Below are 20,622 nucleotides of genomic sequence, written 5' to 3' on the forward strand. Positions count from 1 at the left end.
TTGTCATTCACAAAGAAAGAGGCTGAGGTGTGCAAGTAGATGTAGGATTACTGGCAATGAAAGAGATCAGATGGGAGGCCTGCCATCAATCCCCTTGTGTATTCATGGCCAGCCCTAAGAATCAGCCATAATAAAGTTCACCTAACCTGCAGGCCAACCCATTGAAATCAAACCCAGCCCTGTTGTATATATTCCACGACACTACAAACGTAGGTTGATAATTTTTCCATTTATCAAAGTTGTAATTTTTAAAAAAAGGCAAAATACTCCACAGCAGCTTCCCCAAGAAGGGATCTCCATCATTTTAAAGATTTCAACCCTCTGCTAATACAGACTGGTCATTTTCTCTAAAAAATACATTGCTTTTGCTTCACGACAAAGAAATTTTCTCAGGGCAAGGAATACAGGCTGTGTTATGTAACAGAAAATCTGTCTAGATGATTAGGAGATCTATTACCTTTTCTATTAAAGGAGAGAATGAGGGAGGAAGAAAAAGGAGATAGAGAAAGAAAAAAAGACATCCAACTGGCGCCACCACAATATTAGTGGTTCAGTATTGTCCAGGAAGTCAACTCTAGAAAGGCTCAGCACGTTTTTAGAGTAATCAGTTTCGTTCTACTGTGACACTCTATTGTAGAACACAAATTGGTATTGTGGAACTGCCACCTTGCCTATACTGCTGCAGATAGACTGGATTTTTTTCTAATTAAGCCACGCTCACAGATAAACCTCTGCATATATTGAACCAAAAGTTCATCAGTCATCTGGCTCATTATGACACTAAGCTAAGCAGTGGATTGGTTCCATGCTTTGGCCCTTATTGAGCTTTCAATGTTGGAAACAGAGTTTTCTTTCCTTCTGGGAAGATCTTGGCTAAGTAGTGTGGGTTCTCCGATGTCGAACCAGGTGTGAATTCTGACCAAACTTCTTCCCGCAGTCAGGACATTTGTATGGTCTTTCTCCTGTATGTGTGATCTGGTGTCGGATGAGATCAGAACTCCAACGGAACTTCTTCCCACATTGGCTGCACCCATATGGACGGTCTCTGGCATGGGATACTCGGTGCCTGGTCAGCTCTGAGCTCTGGTAAAAACTTCGGCTGCACTGAGCACATCGGAAAGGTCTCTCTGAGGCATGGGTCCTCTGGTGACGAGTCAGCTGGGAAGTATGACCAAAACGTTTGCCACACTGAGGGCACTGGTGGGGCTTCTCCCCAGTATGGATCCTTAGGTGGGTGAGCAGATGGGAGTTACGGCTAAATGTTTTCCCACATTCTGAACACTGGTGAAGGGACTTTCCTGTTGGGTGAGAGCGTCCAAAAGAGTTGGGGTGTGCAACTGGATTCTCTCTTATGTCTCCACATCTCACTTCAAATTGTTGACTCATCCGCTCACCACAATTCTCACCCAACACTTTCTCCCGAGAATTCCCAGGTAGCAATCCCATTTCCATCATTCCTCCAGGCAAAGAGTGCTCCTCTCGGTTTCCATTGGCCAGTAGGGAGCCTGTTAAGAAAGAAAAAGGAAAGTCTTTCATAATGGGCAGATGAGTCTGACAACATGCAGCTACCAACTTAAGACAAACAGGCACAGGTAGTCCTTGACTTACAACCAGTCATTTAGTGACCAGTTGAAATTGAACCAGACCCCCCAAAAGCTACTTATGATCTGGTTTTGAAGTTCCGACATTGTGCTCTCCTGCCAATGTGCAGCTCCATTTTGGGTGCTTGGCAACCAGTCTGCGTTTACGGTTCTTGCAGTGCACAGTAGTCAGATGGCTGATTTATGATGGTTTTGCTGGAAACCAGCATTTACTTCTGGTTTCCAGCAAGAAACGGTTGACAGCAAACAATGGATTCATGCCATCACATTCATTGAACAACCCCAACAAAAAAGATAATAAAACTGGATTTGGCCACATGGTGATTCAGTTTTACAACCATCATGACTTATGATTATAATTGCCAGTCTCAATGATGTCTATAACTGGAGGACTATGTGCATGTTCTCCATTGTACATTTACTACAAACTGTCTCAGTTCTTGTAATTTCTGTCTGTAAACTGATAGCTTGTATTTTATCATTTTAGAAATGATGAAGCTGGGCAGTTACTTTGGACCTTTATAACCTCAACAAAAATCTTGTTCTGCTATTAGCACAAATGTTAGACTGACTCTCGGCTTTCCTGCGGCCCATGTGCTGCATCTGGGTTGTCTGCCTCCCCCCTGCACCTCTTCCTCCATCTGCTGCAGGTGCTGCTACGCGAAGATAAGCCTCCTGTGGCCACCCCACTCACTCTGGCCTGATTTGGCTTTCCCGTGGCCCATGCAGCGCGTCCAGATCACTTGCACCCTCCTCTGACTGCTGCTTGGACAGGTAATCAACACACCTGTGCTGAGCGGGCTGTGGCTACTGATTGACACTGTCCGCCCCCGTGGCCTTGACGCCTCTGGTGCTGGCCACACACACCCGGCTGATCCTGATCTTGACTGGGGCTTATTTTGGGGGAAGGGCCTATTAGGAGCATGCTAAAAATCAGGCTAGGGCTTATTTTCTGGTTGGGTCTTATTTTCAGGGCAATACGATTGTTTGAAGAAATAAGGAAAGAGTATACAACCTTGTCTTACTCCTTCCAAACTTCCACCAAGTTCCATCCAGATTAAATCTTCCTGTGCTGTGTAGGAGGTTTTGCAAGAAAACAATGAGACATTCTAAGATTGTTGTTTTCCTAAGAACATGCCACAATTTGACATGGTTGATACAATCCATGCCATTTCTATATTCAATGAAGCATGTATTGATTTAACTTTTGGTATTCTTTCTCAATTATCCACCATGCATCAGCAATAATATATGTTGTTCCTCAGCCTTAGAATCATAGAATTGCAGAGTTGGAAGAGACCTAAAGAGTCATCACATCCAACCTACCGCACACTGCAGGATTTACTACACCATCTCTAATAGATGACAAACTAGCCTTTCTTTGAAAACCTCAAATAAAAAAGACCACTTCCATGCAGTAATTTATTCCACTGACTGACAGCTGTTGCTGTCAAGTTTTTCTTTAGGTCTAATATGTGCATATATCCTTGAGGTTTCATCCTTTTAGATATAGTTTTACCCTCTTGAGCAAGTAAGCATGAGCCCAAATAGCAATAGCACTTAGTGCTTTATAACACTCTTTTAAGTGGTTTACAGAATCAGCATATTGCCTCCAACAATCTGGGTCCTCTTTTTATCAACCTTGGAAGCACGTAAGGCTGAGTCACCCTTGAACCAGTTAGGATCAAACTCCTAGCAGTAGGTAAGAGTTAGCCTCCGCATTATAAGCACTACATTACCACAAATCCTCCGTGACAGCCCTTTAGAAAGTTGAATGCAACATCATGTTGCCTCTTACCTGTCTCATCTGCAAGCTAAACATACCTAGGTTGTTTAACTGTTCCTTATATGATTTGGTTTCCAATCCTTTCAACCTTCTTGGAAGCCCTTCTATGGACTTGTTCCAGTTTATCAATTTTTTAAAAACTAGATGTATAGAGCTGAATGCAATAACCCAAGTGAAGCCTGACCAAAGCATAACAGATTGGGACAATTACTTCTCACAATCTGAACTCTATCCTCCTCTTGATGCTCTTCAAGATGATGTTGGTATTCACTGCAAGCTGCACAACACTGTTGAGAGTTGCTGAGTTTATGATCCACTAGTACACCAAGTTCTTCTCACATGTGCTCCTCATGAGTGATGATTTTCTGCATCCTATACCGATTGTCCTCAACCAAACAACTGTAATGGGAGCCTGAAATGTCCTTTGTATGTCATGACGTTCATATGTTGAGGAAGACCAACCTGATTTTATGATGATCGTAAAGTGAATCTGGCAGTTGTAAACCAAATCTATTGTTAGCAATGGGTGTTTTTTGCCAGCAAAAAAAAAAAGCCATAAATCACATGACTGCCAAATCTACAAATGGCTGTTAATGTAGCCAGTTGCCAGGCACCCAAAATTCGATCATGTGACCATGGGTGGATAGGGAAGTGGCTGTTTGGAACTATGAGTCGGAGTTGTAAGTATATTTGGGAGGGTCCATTGTCACTTTGAATGGTTGCTAAGTAATCGGTGATAAGTGGACTACCTTTATCTGTTTCTTTTTTTTTTTAACCTTACATTTCTCCGTGTTCAATTTCATTCTATTTCTTTCTGCCATTATCTAGCTTCTCTAAATCTTCCTGATTTTTTCTTCTGTCCTCTCATGTACTGACCATCCTTTAGAACTAACTGTAGAGTACGATCCTTGAGCCAACTGTGAATCCATCTAATAGTTGAGTTGTCAAACTCATGTTTGACCACTTTGTAGGTAAGGATGCTCTGAGAGATTTTGTCAAGTCTTGCTAAAGTCAAGATATACTATATCCACAGCATTTTCCTGATCAACCACCAGTAATTCAGTCAAAACGAGATTGTTAATCTGATATGATTTGTTCAGCATAAATTCATGTTGGCTCCTATTAATTAACAAATTCCTATCTATGCACTCAGACATGCTGCCTGATAATCTGTTCAAGGATCTTGCCCAGTATTAATGTCAAACTCTTAGGCTTTCCGGAGTCCTGCGTCTTCCTTAAAAAAAAAAAAAAGAAAGAACAATAATCCACTTCCAGTCTTCTGGGACCTTGTTTATTCTCTAGGTGTACTCGGAATTACAGAAAATGATTCTGCAAATATTTCTGCTAGTTTCTTCAATACCCAAGGGCAGGGGCTCCCAACCCGGGTCATTGATCCCCTGTACCAGTGTGTGGCCTGTTGGGCTGCACAGCTGGAAGTGAGTGGCAGGAAAGCGAGTGAAACGGAATCCATTCCCCCCATGGAAAAAATGTCTTCTATGAAACTGATGCCTGGTGCCAAAAAAAGGAGTGGGGGGGGGGGTGCTGCCCTAGGGTATAAATCATCTGGTTCTGAATATTAACTCATTTAAATTAGCTAGGAATTCCCTCAGTTTCTCTTTGCTTATCTTGAGTTTCAGTTCATTTCCTCCCACCAATGCCACAGTGTGAGTCAACTGAAGGTTCATTCAACTTTTGAGAAAAAACAGATGCAAAATAAGAGTTGAGTTATGTCTTCTATCCTCTTCCTTAACCATTTTACCATTATCTCTCTGCAGAAGACCTCCTGTCTCCTTGACTTTTCTTTGGCTTGGGACTTTCCTGAAACAAAAAAAAACTTTTATTTGTTGTTTTTGGCATCCCTGGCTAGCCTGCACTAGGCTTAGCTCTTCTCCCACTAGATCTGTAGTTTTTGCCAACTGCTTTGTTTTTTCTTAGGATATATTCCTCTCTTTCCATTTCTTGTACATTTGCTTTTTTCTTTTAAGCAATTTTTTACATTCTGTGAAGATCCACTTTGGTCACTTCAGATTTTTTAATTTTTCCTTCTTGTATGAACTGTTTGGATTTGTGCCTCCAAGATCGCATTATGACAGAAACTCCCAATCTTCTTGGACATTTTTCTCCTTTACAGTATCGAACTGTTGGATCTTGCCTACTATCCTTGTAAGTCCAACAAAGCTTTCTCTCATGAAGTCTAATACTGAGGTATGATTACAGTTTCTCATCACCACACTATCTGAAATTCCAGGACAACATAGCTCTGCCTCCCAGAGTTCTAATTATTTTTACTTCCTCAGCCATTTCCTCTCTTTGCTTTTGAGATTCATCCATAACAACTTCTTTAATTCTATAGTATCTCTGGTTTCCTATCAGTGAGGTTCAGAACTTCAAAGCGCCTAATGTTGTCTTTGAAAATGGTAGGCTTATGTTTAAGATCTTACTTTGAAAACTGACTGCCTTTGTTCTTCCACTTTAGCTTGAGCCGAATCTATTCTGTGATTAACTCATGGTCACTTCTTTGTTCTTCTAAATGAGCTCTTCCACCTCTTTACATAAAAAATATAGTCAATTTAGTTTCTGTATGTTCCATCTGGTGATGTCTGCACACATAGGCATAATTTTGGTTGTGTGTCAGACTAATAGCTGATCAAAAATAAGTTGGTGTAGGATAAGAGTTATTTAATTCCAGAACATCTATACAGAGTACAAACAGAAGTAAATAATTTTTAAAATCATTTCCACAAATTAATTTTTAATTTTTGGTTGAATATTCTTTGGTACTCTTAATTATTGGCCATGTAAGGGCAATGATTGTTGGGTTTGGAAAAAAGTAGAGAATAAATATACAAAATGAGGAACCAGGAACAACTAACTATAGGCAAGAAAGAAGGCATTTGAAGTTTGACAGAATAAAAAGAGATGATTCATTTATGATTGATTTGCTCAGTTCTTCCTTTCTCGGATTTTAAACTTGTTTTATTCAATACGTCTATTGTAATTAAGTTTCAAAAGAATAGATTTAGGTAAACAATTGCATTCCAGTTTGCCCATAGATAGATACAGGAATTGGAAATCATATAAATTTACATTACACTGCTAATGAACATCTTGGAGATTCTCAGTCATCCAGGCCATAGTTATCTCAAAGGTGTTTTTTCAAAAGGTAACTAAACTTTATTTTTCCTTGAAGACATTTTGCTTCTCATCCAAGAAGCTTCATGGATTCTGGCAGGATGGTGGGGACGATGGAAAGATTAGATATGACAGGATTGGGTGGTGGTAGAAGGATTATATTTCTTTGCAGTCCTCTAGTTGTTAGCATTCTCCCTGAGAACTCTTGAGGCTACTTGAGGGCTTATCTGTGCTCTCAGGGTTACCTGAGAGTGACCCGGCAAATGGGGGTGAAATCTTTTCGGAAATGCTGAAAGGACTGTGTTGTAGACAGGAGATAGGTGGTATCAGATTCCAAACCCCACTCCTCTGTTGAAAGAGGACTGCTCAATGTTAAAAAAAATGGCCTCTTTTACCCCTCTTTCAAACCAATGCTCCTAAAGTGAACAAAGCAATGTTTTCCAAAAAGGCCACATTTTGGACTTTCACCCCCAACATCCTTCCAGAACCAATGAAGCTTCTTGGATGAGAAACAAAACTTCTTCCTCCTCCTCCTCAAGGAAAAAACAGTCCAGTTGCCTTTTGAAAAAGCACCTTTGAGGCTGTTAATTAAAATTTCTCCACTATCCCTAGTTCGTATAAGAAAACACCTGAGGCAGTTAATTGGAGGAGTAACAGCTGGGCCAAATTAAAAGTTCTGGAAATGGGAATTATTGGAATTTAACACATGATAATTGGTAGGAGCCAGATCAGGATGCATTAATGGAACACCCTTCATCTTTCTAACCCTATAATCATTTTAGTTAGCCTGAATAATATGTACTGTTTTGAATTGTATCTCTCTCTGTGTCCTCTATAGTCAGCCGATAGAGCTCCTGCGTAACTAACCTATATCCTCCATTTATTTGGAATAGAATACAAAATAATTTAAATTTTGTAGTGGTATAACAGTTTCACTTTCTAGGCCTGCCTGAGGCTTGAAGCTGGCTGGGTCCAGCTTTCTCTCTTAGCCTAGAAAACAGGCATTGTTGGCAAACCGTTCTAAAAAATCTTGACAGGAAAACTGTAGGGACTCATTTAGACATTTGCCAGAAATCATGATTGACTCAAAGGCACAAAAAGAAAAGGTGCTATATTACTGGAAGAAATTGAATTTTAAGATTTATTTTCTTTTTCAAATTCAGCTCCCCCACCCCCCCAAAATAACATCTGGACAGTGTATCTTGTTTAGAGTGGTCATGTGTAAGCTGCTCTAATGAGTGAAGTAAAAATATTCAGATAGATAAGAGACAGATAGATAAGGTAGATTATATTCTCTCTTCCACCTTCAAATGTTGAATGTGGACTGACTGGAGATATTGAAATGCTTTTTTAAAATTAAAATTACTATTAAATAAGGCGGTTTGCACAGAGTCATCAAAGTGCAAACATCTAAATGCCCACTAAAAGGAAGCAAAGCATTTAGAATTCTTAAATGAATATTCAACTTCTCCGATAGCCAATCATTCCATAGATTTGTTTTTAAAAGCTGCCTGGATTTCTTAGCTCAACCTGTTCTAGCTCCACTGGCTGGAGATAATGGGAGTTGGACAATTCCTCATCTGTTATAGACAAAACTTCCCTAAAGAGTTTATCATTGACTTGTTTTTCTTGTGGCAACTGATTTCCTTTGGCAGGAAAAATTCCTAGAACATCCCTGCTTCTCTCTTCCTTCTTACCTGTTTCCTGAAGGCCTTGTGGTTCTTGTTTTGGGATGCAGGGCATCTTGAGAGCAGGGCCTGGGATAGGCTGGTTTAGTGTTATATCGGATGAGGATAGGTACTCAGGATGTGGCAGCAGCGAGGCCGAAGGATCCCATGATGCTCCAGGTAAAATCATTTCCTGTGGGCTTACCTGTTCAACCTTGACCCGCACTGTAACCTAGCAACAAGGACAACAGTGGGTCACTAAGAATTTAGGGGAATTACCCATTCCATTTATTTGTTTTAGCCTTGCATCTAAAAGGGAATAATTAATCAGTCATTCAAGCATCCATGGTTATTGTTTTGCAATTCCCATTCCAAACACTTTTCAAAAGGATACAGATTGATCTGATAGCAAATACATCTTATCTAGCACTCTATTCATTGAAATAGCCAAAAGCCTGGAGTCTTCTGAAGGTTTTGGATTTTTGCTCTCATCAGTTCTAACCAACATGGCTATTAACAAGAGGCTGTGAGAGCTGCCCTCCAAGGCCTTTGGAAATATTGCTTTTGGCTTTTTTTCCACTAGAATCCCCCTGCTTGCTTCCACAATCGATGAGCAGCCACTTCCAACCTGAATAAATCAGGAAAAAACATGATTGGCTGAATGCATGTTCATTTGTTAATAATGAGGAAGCCTTTCATATGACCCAATCTTTTCTGCCCTCTTTGTACATAAACAGGAAAAGTTTTAAAGCCTAATAAAAAATAATTGATAAACAAATCAACACATTAAAAAGACAATTCTGTTGAAATCTTGTGCCAACTCAAAAACTTTTTACCTGTGTATCATCCTTCCTCTATTCTTGACTGAGCTTTATCTTGCCAGTTCAGTTTGCAAGTTGTATTTGGGCATACTGATGCAATCATTAAAACACTGACAATTCTCAAACAATTATCCTTTGCCTTGTGGGTGGGAGGAATGATAAAAAAAAATACTGGAGTGCTAATGATGTTAGAAGTTTTCATCACAACCTATAATTAAAAAGATTAAACGTTCCCTTACCTGCTGCTCCCACGCCCCTGCCTCTCGTCGCCCCATCTGGTATCCTTCCACCAAAGCCACTGCTTGAGCACACGTCTCAGGGCCTCGTTCCCACACCCAGTTCTGGATCTCTTGGGGCAGGATGGTCAGGAACTGTTCCAGGATCAGCAGTTCCAGAATCTGCTCCTTTGTGCGGCTCTCAGGCTTCAGCCAACGCCGGCAAAGTTCCCGGAGCCTCCGACAAGCCTCCCGGGGGCCTTCAGAGTCCTGGTAACGGAACTGTCGGAAACGCTGCCGTTGCATTTCCACATTGGCGCCTGTTTCCCCTCGCAGGCCGGAAGATTTGGACTTTCTGTGCTCATTCCTATTGCTCCTGGCATCCAAGCCATTATGGGGTGGCTGGGCTTTCCCAAGAGCTGGCATAAGGCGGCTCATCCACTCTCCCCTCGGCCACTGGCATGATTCGGCTGCCCGCTCAAAGGATGACAGGTAGGCTTCGATGTCATCCACAGGTGCAAGCTCAGGTAGCTGGAGATTGCTCCAGCCAGGGGCTGGGGGTGGAACAGGCACAGGGGCTGGCATGACGTCAGCAGGTGTCCTCAGGGTTTGTACCATCTCTTGGCACTGAACTTCCCAGAGCTGTGGAATTGGGTCGCTCCTCACTTGGGGAGGAGTTGCCCACCTCAACAGATCACTAATGGTGCCTGCCTGGACAACAAGAGGAGCCTTTCCCGGAGCATCCCATTCCCAACCTGATTCAGGGCATGGGGGCCCAGGCTCTTCTATTTTCACCCTGGGTGCCATTGTTTCTTCTAATGGGTACAAAAAATGGAGGCCCAATGCTGGAGGAGGTACTTCCTGTGTGGCAGCCATCTTTTACTCGCGCAAGAAATTCTTTTTCTCCAAGCTTCCTGCAGACAAAAGCAGAGCCACCCAGCCAGAGAAGACTCTGCCAAGTGAAAGAGTTTCAATGCAACGTGTAGTCCCAAGGAGCCAGATAAGTATATGACACCCAACAGGAAATGATGGACAATCTTTAAAGGTATCCTATTGCCAGTGATGTAATGATTAAGTAAAAGGACACCTTCCTGATACAGAAAGGAAAAACACCATTAAGAATTATGCTCAGAAGAAGCAGGCCCATTGTTAAATATCAGTTTCGCAACCATTATTTGCCTACTACTAATACTGGCTAATATGCTACATGTGGGTCAAATGATCTCCTATGGACATTTTCCCCGGCAGCCTCAATCAGAGGTCTGGATAATAATACAAAATGTTCTAATTTCTACAAAATAGTTACCTCCAGATGTCCTGGTTTATAACTCGAATGGGCCACAATGGATGGGGATTATGGGAGTTATGCTCTATAAGACATCAAGTAGGGAACCTTGAATTGGAACATATTAGCTAACAAAAGGGAATGTAAGAATGCCCATTATGTTTTCAAAAAGTCCATTGTTTCTGGAATTTACAATACATCCACATTGGATATTACAATCATATCCAATTAGAAATCAGGAAATCATCATGAGAGAAGGAAGCAATGCATTTCCCGTTTTCAGGAGCATATAAATGATCTACTGCTTTGGAAGATTGTATTTCAATATAAAAATCACAAGAAGTAGGACCTTTGAGAATACACAATAGGATAGAGAGCTATTATTCAGGATGCCAGCTCCCTGACCACTTTTGGGAATACTTTGATTCCCTGGACTATTGCCCAAAATGCTTTTTATGGTCCTCCCATTCCCCCCCTCCCCCATGCTTTTGTGTGGTTTTTTTCTGTGAAAAGAAAATACAGAAAGAAAAAATAAGTGAATATAATTAGAAACTAAAGGTGGCAAACGCCCCATAAAATTGTATGAATGAGACTGGGCTGTTTGGCAATAAATGCCTTGTCAAGAAGAGTTTTAAATAGAGGTAGTCCTTGACTTATGACCATAATTGCTCTTAGCAATTACAATTATAAAATGGGTCATCATCAGTGACCAACCTGACTTTAGAACCTTTTTTGCAGTGGTTGTAATCAGTGGTGGGCTGCTTTCTGCTGGAAAGGAGGTAAACTGCCAGTTTCCAGCAAAATTATGGTAAACCATGGTTATACAACTGAGGTTTGCTGCAAATGGTCATAAAAGTGGGCCAGTTGCTGAATGATGCAGTCATGTAACAGGAGAACATGGCTGTCAGAACTCTGGAACTGGGTTATAAGTAGTTTTTTGGGGGGTGAGAGGGATGTCCCAAGTAACTTCAAATAGTCACTACATGGCCAGTCATAAATTGAGGACTACCTGTATCAAAATTCTTCCACATCTTCCTAATAACTTCATTTGTTCCATATTTTATGGAGCCTTCCTAAGTCTGCTGGCGCTACCATTTTTCAGTCAGTGGTGTGCTTTTTCCTACATAAGTATCAGCATTCATAGCAAAGTATCAGAAACAGGGAATGAAAATAATCTCCTTCAGGAATATATCTAATCTCTGCTTAATGTTATCTCACTTATGTGACAGACTACAACTGTTTACATTTCTTCAGCTTTGAAGATAGAGGCTTCCAGCTTAGTTGTGCATCTGGTATCCCTTCTGTCACATCCTACGGTGAATCCCAGAGGAGAATACAGTTACTTACGCTGATTATTACTAGAACTACAATTCAACATACACTGATTTGGGAATAAGTCTTAATGAATGATAGGCATATATAGGTATGCAGGTATACCTATGAATGGATAAGTATATATAAAACAGTATTTTTCTAACTTAGCAAATTTAAGAATTATGAGTTAGTCCATATCTTAAAGTTGCGAAATTTGAAAAATACTGGCATAGAATGTACTGTACTATTTATTTGAATGGTAATATGAAAGTACACCTTTACTTAAGCTCTCTCTCTCTCTCAAAAAAAAGAGAGAGATACAGATCTTACATTATGTCATGTTCCTATACAGAAAGATTTACATGAGTTCTAACACTACCCTCTGGGTGGGTGTGTGGGTGTGATTTATTTTTATATACTATATAATCTTTTTGGTGTTTTCATTTATACTAACCGCCAGGACATTCTCTGTGCAGAGTGACGCAGTGGTGAAAGTGCAGGTGTAGGAGCAGTATTAGAAGCTCACTGAATGATTTAGGGCAGTGTTCTCCATCTTGGCAGCTTAAAGATGCGTGGACTTCAACTGCAAGTATTCCCCAGCCAGCCATACCAGCCAACCCTATTCTGCCTGGTGAATTCTGGGAGATGAAGTCCACACATCTTCAAGTTACTAAAGTTGAGAACCATTGATTTAGAGCTTTTAGCCCTCTCTTTGACTCATAGGGTTGATATGGAAAAAACAGGATGGAGTACTGTGGATGCCACCTTAAATTCATCGGTGAAAAATATAAATCTTATTGATACATCTTATCAATGAATCTTATTAATACATCTGATAATTCCTATTAAGGATAAAATTAACCATGGAATACCTGCTTAGAGTCAATGTAAGTATAGAATATGCTTACATATTCTATACTTACATTCATTTATGAAATAATTATGATTCCATATCATTTATGGAATAATTAGGTACCTCCTAAAATTCATCTCTTTCTCTCATCATACAAGAACACATTGGCTTGTATAAAGTTAGTTGAGCATTTTATTTTAGCCACAACCAGCAGTGATGTAACTTCCTCCTTGTAGAAAAAGATAATTCTGAGTATCTTCCTTTAAAAAATTAAGTAGAACATCTGAAAGATGTCTCTCTACTTAAGAGTTTGAAAAGTCACTAAGATCCAGTGAGAGTGGTTGCCACAAAACATGACCTGATATAAAGTACCCTTCCAATATTCCTTCCTCTGGATAAGGGCTGAAATCCAGTAGGGGATCTACTAATAGTACATCAGGGTTCCTGATTAAATCCTTAGCAAATCCTATAAAAGTTAGTGTGTCGAGAAGTTCTTCTTCAGGTACAAACAGCTTTCCCTACCTTAATCAGGATTACAGAATTAAGAGTCTGATTTTGACTTTTTAGTGGAAACTCTTCATTCTTCCCAAGAACCAAGTGTACAAAAACACACAAATAGTTCTACCAAAAGGAAATATAACTCATAATATTACACCCAGAACGAGATTTTCTTACTGCTCTTAAACAGAATCTGAAATTTTTAAATCATCTGCAGGATGCGAAATAGCTACCAATAAATCTAACTCTCTCCCTTATGCTCACTTCTGGAACAGAATGGATTGGAACAGGAAAACAAATGATTTGATAAATCATTTTTTTTTTGCTGCTTCTGGTATTTATTTATCCATTCCCTCCCCCAAGACTGTAGCCTCATGGTCTGCCCTAGAGCCCTATCGCAGTTTTTCTCAATTTTGGCCTCTTGTAGATGTATGAACTGCAACTCCCAGAATTTCCCAGACAGCAGATTGGCTGGGGAATTCTGGGACTTGTAGTCCATACATATTCAAGTGGCCAAAGTTAAGAAACACTGCCCTACAGAGTTACAATCAATCAAAATTCACAAATCTGGACTAGATGGATAATCACATGCTCATTTAGTAAGCTAGTACACTAGCTGTATTTGCATAGCACACAATTTGGGGATTTATACAATGCAATGAACCAAAATGGCTTGGGTTTATGTTAACTAACTACACTTCCAAACTCCAGAATTAAAACTAGCCAATGTTGAAATAATGTACAAAAGCATCGACTAGGTCTATAACTGACACTAAGCATATTGTGAATTTAGCCATTGCAGTTAGGCTACTCAACTGTTCAATAAGGCAAAATGATGTTTAAAATAAAGTAGAGCCGTTTTGCAAACTGGGTAGCTGTACACTTTTGATACTAAATAAATCTAAAATCATGCCCTTTCCAATAATATGCGTCAGTTGCATATGTCATCTGAATCTCTAGGTCTCCATTAACTACCATTGTTTCCACCTGCCATAGAAACAGGCTGATGGAGGATTTCCGGTTTGAAGGGCTTCGGTGACAGACAGAAATCCGCGATCGTGCGTGGTTTCTGTCTGGCCTCGCTGCTGGAGCGCCCCGAGCCGGCTGGTTTCGGGGCTAAGCCACCCCGTAGAGGTGGTGAAGAGGGGGGAGACCGCCAGCAGGGTTGAGGAGAGCCGCATCTCTCCTCCTCAGCTGGCCATTACTCCCTTTCCCGGCGGTTGCAGCGGTGGTCAGAAATGGCCACCACAAAGAAGAACTCGACTGGAAAAGAATGTGCAGGAGGAAGATAAGAAGTGAAAGTTTTGGCTGACTGGGTTAAATTGTAAAAGCAACAACCAAGGTACCCTGGAATTTAAACTTACAAAAAATAACATTGCTCCCAAAGAAGAGTCGGAAGCAGCGAAGGAAAATGAAAAGGGAAAGGTTTGGCTTTTTTCTTCTTCTTCTCTCTCCTTCCCTATACTGACAACTAAGAGACTTAAATAAGAAATCGGAAAAATCCGCTTTGGCATCAATAGGCAATTAAGCTGAAAATAAAACAAAATGCCAAAGGGATAATAAAGATTTCTGGACATTAAAAACTTTCTTTTTCATAAGCAGGAAGGGAGAGAAAAATAATAAGGGCAGGATCTGGAAGAGGGAGGAGACTGCCTGGAATTAAAAAGAATCTAAAGTAAAACTTCAACAAGACTTCTAAAAGATACATTTTAACTGAAACTTTGCAACTAAATAGTAACCCCAGGAAGAGAAAGTGGAAAAAAAGAGCAAAAAGAAACAGCTTGCGTGTATTTGGATTATTTGGTGATCTTTGAATTTTTGGTTATTATATTTGAATGACTAAAATCAATCGGGTGGTTGTTTAAAAATTTATACAATGGCACCACTTCTGGATGAATTGAAAATGGAACTTAAAAAGTACAAAGAAGATGCACAAGAAGGGAAGGGTTCTTTTGGCTTCGTTTTTCAATTCTTAGAAATGGAGATTTGGAACTATGAGAAACAACAAGAAAAGACTGCAAAACAAGAAGACTGGGACAAAGAAGGAGCCATCTTTAATGAACAAGTAATTTTATGTGGGGAAGAAAAAGGAAAGGGGGGAAAGAGAATGGAGAATTTAAGACTTAAAAAAACAACCAAAGAAAAATAATTCGAAAAATAAGTATAATACTGGAAAGCAACAGAAAAGGGGAATACAGAAGAGAGAAATAGAGGTAGAGAGACAAGGGGGTAAAAAGGGGAGAGAGAAGAAGAGAGAGAAGAAGGAAAGGAAAAGAAGTTACAAAGGACTGGAGCAAGATATAGAGAAACAGGACCTATTTAGAGATAATGGGTGAAAATCTAACTGAAAAAGGGATTCTGTAAAGGTACATAAGATTGTATTGTTATATTAGTAATAGAAATAACTTTAGAAAATTGGAAACAACATATGATTAAAATGAGGGATAAAATAGTGTAATTTAGTGAAATGTTTGTGAATAAAATAAGTGAAATAAAATAAATGAGAAAATTGAATTAGGAAGGAACGGGAACATTTTAATTAGTTAATGTTTTATAAAATATAAGTGAAGAGGGGGGGAATTAACTATGGAAAGCTTATAATTGTTCCCATAGAAGTATATTTAATTGAAAAGTAATGTTAAAGATGTTAAGACTTTAATGAATATTAATATTAATGATAGAATTGAATTGGAATGGAATGTTGTTTTAATTATATACATTAAGAATGTACCAAGCAGAATCCGAATGGAAGTTATGTATTATATTGAAAGTTGCAACTTTAGGGAAAAGATATAAAGGCGTCATACTCCAATCAGTAACTACAGGAGAAATTTTGTTTAATGAGAAAAGATAATAGATAATTGAAACAGGACAGACAAAAAATATAAATACAATGATTTGAATTGAGATAATTAAAATAAAATTGAGAAAATTAAAAGAGGGGAGAAGCTATGCAGAAAATGTAAAATAGTAATAAGATACGGAATAGAATATAAAAATGAGCATGAACCTGAATTTGTGTCTGTACGAAGAAATGTAACCCGGGATTATGCTGCTTTCAAAAAAGATGTTTTATTTGTATTTTTTTTCTCTTTGTGAAAACTCAAATAAAATTTACAAAAAAAAAACAAAACAGGCTGATGGAATGACTGCAAAGCAGAGTTGTTCTGACAGCAGCATCTCTACTTTTTCAGCTTCTTTTTCTGTGAATATGCAAGGAATTAATTGGGCTCAGGAGGGAGGTGGGCGAAGATCCAGCAACCTCCCACCCTGTGCCTCCAATTCCAAGGCCATTAGAAATTTTCATTGCATCTTTCTTTTTAACTCAAGGAAAATGCATAAGTGGCTTATATATCTAGTGTGAGATTGTGTTCTGCAGGAATAGTTAATTTGATTACCTCTGCATCGATCAGGATCTTAGTTCCCCAATCATGCTTCAGGGTGACTTAAATTCAGCAGATCATACAGGCATAGGCTTATCTAATATACTGTAAGGGAGACTCTAGAAAGGAGACTTTCATTTCATACTTTGCTTGTATGCATTTAGGTCAAGCAAAATATGAAAAAAAAAAAAACTTTGATACCTTTTCTTAGCACCTAATAGCATACTGATTTGTGCTAGCTTTTCCCAACCTGATGTCTCCTCAGGTGTTAAGTAAAAATCCCAAGCCAGAAGAGCCATTGCTGAAAGGATTTATTTAAGCATATGGCTTTACCTTGTGCCTCTGATTTATCTAAATTGGTCAAGAAATTGGCAAGTTCTTTAATTAATCCCACACTAAATGCAAAACTTTTTCTCTGGGCAACTAGAATTGTACACGGAGCATCTTGGATATCCCACCTTTAGGCCATTCTCCATACAGTAAATATAGTATTTTTAAAAATCTTCTCTGCATCTAATGACAATAATTATGAACTTTTAAGTACAAGATTTGATCTGTTCTGAATCATCTGCCAATCTTTAGATATACCACAAGATTTTCCTTTATGGGAACAAGAGGAGAAAATACCAGTGTTCTACTAAAGTCAGAGAACAAGAAGGGCACACTGAACCCTGTTGCTAACTACTCTTTCCTGATTCATACATATAATTTTATCCTAAATTCAGTAGTGGATGGTCTACCTTGAACTGCAACTCCTTTGTTCTTGGGCTGCTGAAGTTAAACAAATCTACAGGAACATCTTTGTGACCTAAAGCAAGATTTGCCTGGTACCTTCCCCTAACCCGATAATACATTTCGACTACAACTCCCATTCTGACTGGGGATCCTAGGAATTGAAGTCCCCTATTAAGGATTTCTGGTCTCTTAAAAATGTAGCAATGGAGCTCTTTTATTACAGAGGGAGTCCTTCTCTGCAAGAACTGAATACACCTTTTTGTACTCAGGGGCCATCACGTTAATTTTAAAAATTAATAATTTTTAAAACTACTGTTATCTCTTCCAAAGCTTCCAGTCCTGAAGAAAACTAGAATCCCACCACTGGTTGGGACTAAAAAAAAAAAAAAAGTGACCGAGATGCCTTGTGCCAAGTAGATCCCACTTTGTCTTACTCAAGGCGGATTCTGGGCTATTATCCCCCTTCCCCCCATCCATCTTTCCTGTACCCCCTTTCCCCGTGCGACTGCCTGGCAAAACCCAAATGCAGGTTCAGAAGATGCGTTTGAGCCTCTTCTCTTTTCTCTCCTCCGGAGAAATCGACGTCTAGGTTTCTCCAGGACGAGAAGCGTGTTTCCAAGAAAGCCCCTCTCTTCCCTTCGGCGAACAGCCCACCCACAGCCCTCTCCATGGCGCATGAGGCGCCCATTCATTTCTTCCCTCAAGGACCCAGGTATTCTCCTCCTGGCGCCGATCCAGCCTCCTTCCTCTCCGCCTCCTTTCTAACGGACCCGGCAGGACTAGCCCTGTTTCCCGGGGTGTAGGGGAGAGGATGGGGGCTCCTCGCCGCCGCCCTCCTTCCACCCCGAAGAACTGCTGAAGTTCTGATCCCGGGCTCCGAGTCCCGTCCCTCGCGGAACCGCCTTGGAGCTCGGGCTCCTCGCCTACCCTAACGGACCCGCGCCAGTCTGGAGAAGCGCCGAGTCCGCGTGCGAAGCTCCCAGATTCCCCTCCGGCTCAGCCGCCCGACCGCCCGCCTAAAGCCCGGGAGTCCCGGCTCCAACTACTTCTCCGCTCCCCTTTGTTTCCTCCGCCCGCCCGCCCGCCTTTCTTCGCCCGCCTTGGCGCGCCCCGGGCCCGGCTGCGCTACCTGGGCCGGGGCGCCTCCAGCGCGGCTCTCTTTAGGGCTCTTGTGGCGGCGGCAGCAGCGGTAGCAGCGGCAGCAGGAGAAGCAGCGGTGGCGGTGGCTCCGCCTTGAGTTCCGCGGCACCCATCATACCCTGGCCGGCTCGGCCCGCCCCAGCCCGTGGCCTCGCCCGCTGCGCCGCGCAAGCCCTCCTCGCCTTGCCCTGCCCTGGAGGTGACCACCAGGTTGGTTCCCGGGCTGCGCCGGAGAGGCTGGGGTTAGTCCCCCTCCACAGGGCAGGCAGTGGCTGCGATCCCTGTCAGTCAGCGCCGAAAGGAAGGGGAAGCCGGCTTGGGACAGCCCCTCGCCCAAAGGGGAGGGGAGGCTGAGGAGGGTTGCCTTGCCACGATTGCTCCATGGAGGAGTCGCCGAGCCGGGCCCTTCGCTGGATGATTTCCTCCGCCCGCTGGGATGCGCCGGGGCCCAATGGCGCGCATCTGGGCCCGCTGCTCCTTCTCCTTGCCCTCCCGGGCCCCTTTTCTCTTTCTCAAAAAGGGCTGGAAGGTATCCAATTAGCAGCATGTTTGGGGATGAGTTTTGTGTGTGTGTGTGTGTGTGTGCGCGCGCGCATGGCTTCTGAGTATGTGCAGAGTGTTCCTCCTCCGGGGGAAAGGAATGACCATCACTAGGGAAGGCACAGAGGTAGAAAGATGAAAGGGGAATTTCTGGGTTTCTATGGCCCAATGGAAAGCAGTGCTGAACACGAATTTGGAAAAAAAAATTGGTGGCGTCAACCTGGACAAGCCAAGAGATGAGTTTCAGGATTTCATTGCAGATCAAGAACTGCGGGACTGGGTTAGATGGATCAGTACTTGATAACAGACTTGGGTCTTTTCAGGTGGGATTTTAATCTTGCACTTACTGGCACACTTACTGTCTTATTACTTAATTTTCACTAGGGTTCCAAGTGATGTTGTGGTCCTTTGTTAACCTCCAGTATTTGCCGTTTACTACTTTTCTTTTTTTTTAAAAAAAATGATTCAATAGAAAAGACTCACTGAGGAGAAAGAGATGGACTAAGCCTTGTCAAAAAAACAAAAAAACAAAAAACCTAGCCCTAAACTCTTGCAGTTTAAGATAGCATGAGACAATGCCTTTTAAAAGGAGCATGATATGACATGACATCTCTTGGCACACGTTGCTAAAGTTAAGTTAGGAACACCAAACTTTGCCTGCACTTAGGAATGGGTTTACCAAGCAAAGAAATACTTTCTACCTACCGTCCAATCAATATGTATAATTCATAGTGACTGGCTTAAGTTTAAAAACCTCCAAAATAAAAAAAAAAATCATTTTTAAAATAGCATTTACAAGTAGCAGACTGAAGAACTAATGAATTATTTCTTAACCAGAGATCTCAAGGAATCCTTACCCATGCCTGGTGAACCTTTTTGTCAGGGTTTTCAATGGACAGGATCACTGCAGAAGAAGTCAATCAGAACTTTGATCAAAATAGAGCTGGAAAAGATCTTGTAGATCTTCTAGTAGTCCAACCCCCTGTTTAAACAGGAGACCCTATACCATTTCAGACAAGGGACTGTCCGGTCTCTTCTTAAACACCTCCAGTGATGAAGCACCCACAATTTCTGAAGGCAAGCTGTTCCACTGGTTAATTGTTCTCACTGTTTAGGGAGTCTCTCCTTAATTCTGGAAGACTGAATCCTGGAAAACTGCCCAAACTTCTGAATGATGAAGCATACTGACCTTGTACTATCCTTCTTAATGCCTTATATGCATACATCGGCTGTGATAGTACAATCATATGCTCTGCACTGTGATTTAATGTGGGTTAAGGAGCTGGCTAAGACCAGGCAGGCTCATCCTTGAACCCAGAAGCTCATTGAATTATTTGAGGCTCTCTGTCTCACAGGGTTAAGGAGAAATAGGATCTAGGACTATGGATGCCAAAGTTCTTCAAGGGAAAACGGGATATAAATTAATCAATAGCACTACTGGTAAAAATTGTAAAAACCCCTGAGGTGTGTATTCTTGCTTTGGTGGTTGGATAGAAAATATGGTCATTTGGTAATCTTATTAGCAACTTTTTGATAAGCATGAAGGGTCAGAAATGTGTAGAACTATTGTTATTTTTTAAATTTTTAATTCAATTTTTTTTATTCTGCCTTTGTTTTATAAGTAACTCAAGATGGCAAACATACCTAATACA

The 20,622-nt window shown here is 41.0% G+C and overlaps 1 protein-coding gene across 2 annotated transcripts; it reads right to left on the reverse strand.

Moving 5' to 3' along the window:
- Positions 1 to 210: 210 nt before the first annotated feature.
- Positions 211 to 18,673, reverse strand: LOC113418589 (uncharacterized). Of its 2 annotated transcripts, XM_087947578.1 has the most exons (5): positions 18,420 to 18,673; positions 9,247 to 10,313; positions 8,217 to 8,418; positions 2,617 to 2,673; positions 211 to 1,505 (listed from the first exon to the last, which is right to left on the reverse strand). In XM_087947578.1, exons 2-5 carry the CDS (start codon positions 10,096 to 10,098, stop codon positions 874 to 876), a joined length of 1,743 nt encoding a protein of 580 aa, XP_087803704.1. In that variant the 5' UTR covers positions 10,099 to 10,313; positions 18,420 to 18,673; the 3' UTR covers positions 211 to 873. The 2 variants fall into 2 exon arrangements, with proteins under 2 accessions (XP_087803704.1, XP_026533346.1); XM_026677561.2 differs by lacking the exon at positions 2,617 to 2,673 and having other exon boundaries at positions 18,420 to 18,671.
- Positions 18,674 to 20,622: the final 1,949 nt, after the last annotated feature.

Source organism: Notechis scutatus, chromosome Z, assembly GCF_049901735.1.
Source record: "Notechis scutatus isolate UNSWTSFEM ecotype Mainland chromosome Z, rNotScu1.2, whole genome shotgun sequence".
NCBI classification, from domain to species: Eukaryota; Metazoa; Chordata; class Lepidosauria; order Squamata; family Elapidae; genus Notechis; species Notechis scutatus.